The sequence below is a fragment of the Propithecus coquereli genome, unplaced genomic scaffold (assembly GCF_000956105.1).
Source record: "Propithecus coquereli isolate 6110/MARCELLA unplaced genomic scaffold, Pcoq_1.0 Scaffold9, whole genome shotgun sequence".
NCBI classification, from domain to species: Eukaryota; Metazoa; Chordata; class Mammalia; order Primates; family Indriidae; genus Propithecus; species Propithecus coquereli.
The window spans coordinates 9,926,105-9,934,179 of NW_012155284.1; the positions used below are offsets into that span (position 1 = coordinate 9,926,105).

Consider the following 8,075-nt stretch of genomic DNA (forward strand, 5'->3'; position numbering starts at 1 on the left):
AGCTAGGCTGACGCCATGGCACTCACTCTAGCCCGGGGAAAAGAGTGAGACTCTGTCTCAAAATAAATAAATAAATAAATAAATACCTTTCACATACATTTTCTCATTGGTGCCTCCTATTCTTTCAGGGCAGATGCCTTTATCCTATTTGTGCAGATGGAACAACGAAGTCCCAGAGGGGCTATGCCATCTGCTTGTGCCATACAGCAAACAATCAGAGCTGGTTTTTAAGCTCAAGTCCTGTGTTTGAAAGACATTTTATCTGCCCCTTAATGGATCTCTAAATCAAATCCATAAGTCCCAGACATTTTTAGAAAGTCTGCCCATTTTTACTCTACTCTCCCTCTTCTTAAGGTTTTAATTATATTCACAACCTGCATTGTCTCCTCTATTTTTTTTCACCTCTGATTCTCTACTTAAGGCTAGAATTTATCCTTGGAATAATCCCTCCTGTTTGATTATTTGGGCTGTAGTTAGGAGCGTACTCAGATTTTATGGTTTGAAGGGAGATTTTGTTAGTAAAGGAATCATAGGTTGAGTGGTCCATAGCAAAACTTAGAGTGGGAAAAATGGTTATAAGACAGAGTTCTCTAAATTAAAATTTTTATGTTCTGGGGAATATTTGTTCAGCCATCAGAGTCTTCATCCTTTCAGCTGTGTGTTCTCATGTACTTGGAGTTTGAAACGTAGAGAAAATATCATGGTTTAAAGATAAAGGGAAAAATAAATGACTAGTTTATAAATATAATCAGTGGGGCTCGCTGTTGGTTCTGGGCAAGGTTCATGTTTGGCTTTCAGTTTTCCTGATCGAGGTTATTCTACATGTAGAAAAAGAGAAGTCATTGTATATTCTTTGCATTTGTATAAAGGGGTTTCAAGGATGGAGCCATACCATGTGACCATTGTTCCAATAAAATGGGTGTCCTATCTTTTTCAAGGTTAATGTGTGGCCTAGGCCCTAGCCCAAAGATGTGACATAATTTGTATGCAACCAAGGGTTTCTTTTTCTGTCTTTTAGTTTGTGGACAATATTTCATCTCGAGAAGAAGTAGACCATGCAGAGTATTACCTTTACAAGTAAGTTTTCCATTTGATTAGGCTATGTACTCTGTCATTTCATACTCCTTTTTAACACGAAAAAGTGGTATGTTAAATATAGTGTTCAACACCCGGCTTTTTAAGTTTAAATTTTAGAGATCTTTCCACGTAAGTATGTAGAAAACTTCCTCATTTTTTATAACTACATCGAATTCCATACTATGAATATATTATTTAAACCAGTTCCCTATTGAACGACCTTTAGATTGTTCTCCTTTTTTGTATTATATATAATGCTATAGTTAATAACCTTATACATATGTAATTTTGCACATACTTCTCAGGAGTATCTGCATTTGTAGTTTTAATAGCTCTGACAAATTTCTTTCTGTTGAGGTTTTACCAGTTTTCATTCCCACCAGTAATGTATGAGAGAGGTCTAATTTTAGAGCTCATCTAACAGTTGGATATTTTCACATTTTTGAATTTTTTTTGCCAATCTGATTGGTGAAGATTTATTTATATACACCCCCTACACACCACACACACGCACACACACATGCACACAAGTTGAGTATCCCGTATATGAAATGCTTGGGTCCAGAAATGTTTTGAATTTTGGATTTTTTTAGGTTTTGGAATATTTGCATTATGCTTACAGTTTGAGCATCCCTAACTGGAAAATCTGAAATGCTCAACGAGCATTTGCTTTGAGCAGAATGTCAGTCCTCAAAATGTTTGGGATTTTAGAGCTTTTTGGATTAGGGATACTCAATCTTGTGTGTATAATGTGTGTATATATATATCTTTTCTCTCTTTCTTGTACAGATGGAAATATACTTTATATGAACTATTAGACATCTATTTTCAGTTAACATTGTGTTTTAAAATGTTTTCTACATTACCACATTTACTTTATTCTTTCTCTCAGCTGAGAACAATTACATTGTGAACGACTCACAAAACTCATATGTACAAAGAAGTATGTTCGGTACTGCACTATCTATAGTAGCAAAATACTGGAATAACAATGCATGTTAAATAAAGGACTGATCAGATAAATTATGATTAATCCTTTTAGTTGATTTTTCACTTATCAAATATCTGTTAGAATGGTACCTTACAGTTACATTTTTATGGTGACTCCTGTTTTAAAAATCTGATTTATGATTTGTTCCAATTCCTGAGTTCTAAAAATAGACTCCAATTGAAATTTAAAATGTTTCCAATAAGCATTATATTAGAGTTTTCCATTTGAACTTGCTTTGTTTTGATCAAGAGAATTTTTAGTTATTTCAATCTAGGTGCATTTTTAAAAGCTTACTCTATTTTAGTGAAAATTTATTCAATTTTCTTTGATTTTGCTAAATAGTGATTAGGCTTCTTTATTTCTCAATTGGGTAGATGCTACCACCTTTTTGGTGTTTTCTATTTAAATATAAATCTCAAGTAGGCTAGATTTCACACCTTAAAAAACATTTACTGTAAAGTTAAAATTGCCTTTAATAGTGTCCCAAGTTTAAATTCTAGGTCCCGAAATCATAATTCCAAATGCCTTCTTATATACTTCATTAAGATAAACATAAATGGATCCCTTGATGAGAGCTAGTCCTGCCTTCCTTTAGTGGCTCTTTGGGACTAGGGCTGGTTTGGTAGTAATTTTTTGTCTATGGTGAAGGGTATATGTGGCTTCTGGCCTGTTCTCATTCTTTTGCTTTGTTTATAGCAAAATGCAGAAAATAGTTCCAACTTCTAAATAGAAACTTTTTAATAGACTTTCATCTTAAGAGACACAGTGCCATAGTCTTAGAAGAAATATGCCCCAAATGTGCAAGTACTTCTCTAGCATATAATTGATTTCAGTGATTCGGAAAATATTTACTGAGTAACCTATTATGTGCCTAGGCCCTGTCCAAGGTGCTGGGCATGTAGTGATGAATAAGTTGGACACTGTCCCTGAACTCGGACATTAAAGTAAAACTGAAAATTTGAAGTCCTAGCTCCAAGACCTTCCATGATTAATTCTTCACTTGATATTCAGATTTGTGTGGCCTGGAGTATAACTGAAAGTTTCATAAAATTGCTATGTCCTGTATGCATATAGATGTTATAGAGGACTCCTGGCCATCCTGAATCTGAGCCACTGTTTGATTTGACATCCCATCCTTTGCTTTAATAAAAACTAATGTTCTAGCTATGATTTTTCACTTTTTTAGTTCTATTCTTTCTCCTCCCTTCCATTACCAAGAAAATTGGCTTGCTTTTTCTCAGCTTATTTTTTTTAAATAGATAAATGTTTTTATGACTTCATGAGATTGTTGTGTGAGATTGTTGTGTATGTGTGAGACTAGGTAGAACTCTACAAAGCTGCATCTAAATAATGGAGGTTGGCTAGGCTCACTCACTAAGTGTCTCACTCCTGCTTTTCAGCCTTAGTATACAGAACATGAATCAGCAAAATTAAAAGTTACAAGTTATGAACGCTTGAGATTTCTCTCATGTAATTGAAATTAGGGATGTTAATCTTGAAGACACCAGGGGCTTACCGCTCTGTGCTATTTCCACTGGTTAGATCTTCAGTGGTTGTGGTTGATGCCAAACATCCCCATGTGGCATTACTTTAGACATCTCAGAGTAAACTTAGAATCACAGGGCTAGGATGAGGAAATGTCGAAGGAACTTCTGAATTCTAGACAACTCACAGCTTCTTTCAGGCCTGACTTTAGGAGTTCTCATTCCCCAGGCAGCACTGTCTTTAAGAGTAAAGCCCATGGCAGGACTTTTGCATTGGGTCAACTCTCACTCTGCCACAGCTGCCACATCTTCCCCTCTTCTAATGATCAAATCTCTGCACTGATTATATGAATACCAGAGCCAAGGAAGTTTGGAAACCTTGAATGATCAGTGGAGAGCTGGCTGAGCTTCTGCCCTGCATCACGTGCACAAGGAAGCAGTTCCAAGTTCCAGCAGTTCGGGGCATTGCTGGCATCTGCCAGCTTATCATCCTATCATTCCAAGAGAGATTTTGAACCTCTGAATCTCCTGAAGTACACCGTTTAAGTGTTTAGGGTCTTCAACATTAAAGGGCACCGGGAATCTTTTAAAGAGAGATGGGAAGACTGCTATTCAGACAGCAGGAGGGAGAACAAATATCCAAACACTCTTATTTGAGCTGTGGGTTATTATCTTTTACCCTGCTGTTTGTAAATGAAAAATGGAAACACCAAGGAAAGGGAAATGAAGTTCTAAGCCAAATGTGAACTGAAGAGAATTAAGACAGTTAATACCAGAAACAATGTAAGTTGACCAAAAAAAAAAAAGAACCCACTTAATAATACTCTACACATCGCAAGTGCAAATAAGCCCAGAGTAAAGGTGATCAAAACAGTAAAAAGGTTAAAACAAAGTAAATTAAAATGTGAATGCTAAGAAACAAGAAAACAAGGCATCCTTGGGGCTATAACAAATGAAGAACACTTAACTATAATAAAATAATAAATACAGTAAAATGAAATAAGAAGGACTTGAGTTGGGGACTTCATTCAATATGTGTAGTTTAGGCCAGGAGGTTGGGAAAATAGGCATGAGTGTGGTCTTACATGGATACTCTTAGCAGGCTAAATGCGCAACCTTTTTATGACTGGTTTTCAAGCTGTCTTCTGAGAAGCCCTGGAGCTGGTTTCCCACGAAGGCCTCAGGGGCATGTGTTGGAGGAAGAGTAAGTTAGGAGGGAGAGGACAGGCCATGCTGCCACAGGTCATTTGCTTCTGCTTCTGTTTCTGCCAGAAAAGCTGTGCCTCCAGCTGCTGCTTTATTGAAGTCTGCAAACTGGAATAAGAAGAAAATTGTGGCCGGGCGCGGTGGCTCACGCCTATAATCCTAGCACTCTGGGAGGCCAAGGCAGGCAGATCGTTTGAGCTCAGGAGTTCGAGACCAGCCTGAGTAAGAGTGAGACACCATCTCTACTGAAAAAATAGAAATTAGCTGGACAACTAAAAATATATAGAAAAAATTAGCCGGGCGTGGTGGTGCATGCCTGTAGTCCCAGCTACTTGGGAGGCTGAGGCAGAAGGATTGCTTGATCCCAGGAGTTTGAGGTTGCTGTGAGCTCGGCTGACACCACAGCACTCTAGCCCGGGCAACAGAGTGAGACTCTGTCTCAAAAAAAAAAAAAAGAAGAAAATTGTATGTCTATTTTCACATCCTCTCAGTAATATGTAGCATTGCCTCCAATTATAAATGTAGGCAACAGATGACTATAATATTAACAGCATCCGTGTCTTTCTCACTAATAAAAATCATTGATTTTTCATATCACATTACATTTATTGCACATATCTTGAAAAATCATGCTTATCACTGCTTAGAAATTATATTAGTAATTAAATCTAGCTAGTACTGTCTCATACATTAATAAAACAGCACATATATTATCATAGTTTAAGGATTTCTTAATATCTTGATAATTGTATTTCAATATAATTGGTTTGTGTTGTGAGAAACCAATTCTGAAAATTCTGAGATGCCTTTATCAGACTGTCAGAGAGTTTAAGACACGAAAAAATTGTTAAGAACCCTACTATGAGATCTTGTTTGAAAGATAGGTTCTTTGTCTTAGGCTTATTCCTACTTCTTTCTCCTGGCTTTTTGAAGTACTCTAGGTCTTTGTTTTCTCTTCTTATAAAGAAGACTTTCTTTTCTTATTTTAGACCTTATAGAGTAAGACAAGCATATGGTTGCTAGGTGTTCTGTCCTCCAAATGAAAACTTTGATACAGCCAGTCTCCCATGTTTCCCTGCAGGAATAGGAAGAAGGTGTGGAGGGAAATAAAAGAATTCAGACAGGCCCTGAGATGCTGTCTCTTATAGTGCTGGGATGGGACTGGGCAGGAACATTTCTGCTTTGTTTTGGTATTGCCGTCACCTAGTGCTTGGTGAGGTAAGAAGCCATGCTATTTCCCTGCAATAGCAGCAGAGAAGTTCTGTGATGTGGGAAAGAGAACGATTAGAGATATTAGCTACCTGGAAAGGGCTATTCACTCATCATCTGATTGGTGGGCATAAGAAGTTGACTGCATTTATTTTTTATGTTTGCTTAAGAGAGTTTTTAATATCCCATGTTAATTTTAAAAACAGTTGAGCAAAATATTTTTCTGGGAAGAGGATCAATTTTTACTTCCTACCCACATGCCCTCTCATTGGCATTTGAAAGAAAAGAGTCTTCCTACCTTTGCTTTACTATAAATTTATAGCATTCCTATGAATTACATTTGCATCTCTATTTTACTGATGCAGAGACTATGACATAGAGATTGAGTGAGTACACCCAACATAGAGGCTGTGTGAGTATAAGCCACTGCCTGTCCTGAATAGGGAAGGAAAACCAGAAGGATCAAATGTGAGTGGTGGGGCAGTATTTTCACAGTACAAGATTTTTTCATTAAGGATCCTAGATGGAGCTACAATTTCTTTAAAGGAAACTAAGGCAGAAGAGATGCCAGAGAAACTAGAGCATGAACCAGGAGGAAATTAGAATTACAAGATAAAATCCCTTATATTTCTTTAGTCTGTTGGTTATTAATGTTTTTTAAGAACCATAATCTCAGCTTTTTCTCTACAAGAGATCTTCTTTTGCGATCTCTCTGCCTGGGATCAGTGTTATTTTATGGTGAACTTATGTAGAGTTTTATATAATGGGAACTTTTTTCTTTACTATTTTGTGGAGAGCATCTTTCCTGGGCCACCTAGTCTGTGGTTCTGAACTTGACCCTCCTCACGCCCCACCCGAAGTCTGTGTACACTGCCCAGATGCAGACAAGTGAGCCTTGAGGCAGGCTCTCCGTCTCCATTTTCAGGAGAGAAACTGCATGTCATTGGTAAAATTGTGCCAGTAGTAAAAGTTATTATTTTCATGGCTTTAACAAGCTTTAACAGCTCCTGTATTCATATTTGATTACTGCATTAATGGAATGCAAACGTAAGACATAAAAATTCCTTCTTTCCTCTTGGTGACCTCCTCTTCACTGAGGATGTTTGCAGATTGCATTTTTAAAGGCTTATTTAGGCTTTTGAATCATTTCGGGACTGTGGTGCTTTAGAGATGCATGAAATTAAACTTGCTCCTTTTACTATCAGAGTGTCAGTAATCAGAACTGATAATTTAATCTGCAACATAACAGTCATTCCTGAAGGATAAGCGATAGAAATTTCCAACATATATAACATATACTCTGTATATCAAGAATATATCATTTTTTAAAGTAGCCTTTTGGTTTTTAGGAAAAATGGGAAATTGTGAATTAACTGTCATACAATAAGAAAAGATTGTTGCAGAGACCTTCCATGGAAGGTCTGTTTTCTCAGAGTAGTTCTCTCTGTTGTCATGGAGAATGGCGTGCCACCCAGTAATGACAGGAAGTTAAGGTTGTGTGGCAGGCTGTGTGCCACCAACACATTTATCCATGCTGTACCTGGGCCTCAAGCATCTTTCATCAGTTGCTAAGCTGACCTGGCAGATACCAGGCATCCCTGGTTGGAGATGGATGGCAGGTCAGGAACAGCTGGGGTGAGGCAGATGGCAGCCTGCATGTCTCCAGGTCCTGGGTTGGCAGCAGGCTAAAAAGGAAGGACCAAAATAGCTTCATTTTTCATGAAGCAAAAAACCCCCTACGGTTCCTTGGAAGGCGAGAGCACCACCCCAGGCCTATGTTGTAAGAATGCATTTCTGCGTATAAGGAGAAGGGAAGTTTATCAGGACGAAACAGCATACATGAATTTACACAGTAGTAATTTGAGGGCATTGAGATTGTGTTTCTCAGCAATAAAAGGTAATCTTAGATTTTTCTGTTAGCACATTGCCAATTCTCATTACGCTTGAACATTATTAAGAAAAGAGTAAGAACCCAAGGGGAGATAAGTGACTTAGAGCATTTGTTAGTAACACTTCCATACTTTAATATTGTTAAGTGTTTTAGTTAGTTCTTATTTGCTGATCCTGACCACAGGCCTGGGAGATAGTTCATTCTTTTTTTTTTTTTT

At 37.4% G+C, this 8,075-nt stretch overlaps 1 protein-coding gene across 1 annotated transcript in view; it reads left to right on the forward strand.

Annotated features, from left to right (window-relative positions):
- Positions 1-8,075, forward strand: part of MRPS27 (mitochondrial ribosomal protein S27) — a 124,186-nt gene that overhangs the window by 26,980 nt on the left and 89,131 nt on the right. The window contains exon 4 of the mRNA XM_012664592.1: positions 1,019-1,077. Coding sequence (XP_012520046.1) covers positions 1,019-1,077 — 59 coding nt within the window. The remainder of the gene's footprint in view (positions 1-1,018; positions 1,078-8,075) is intronic.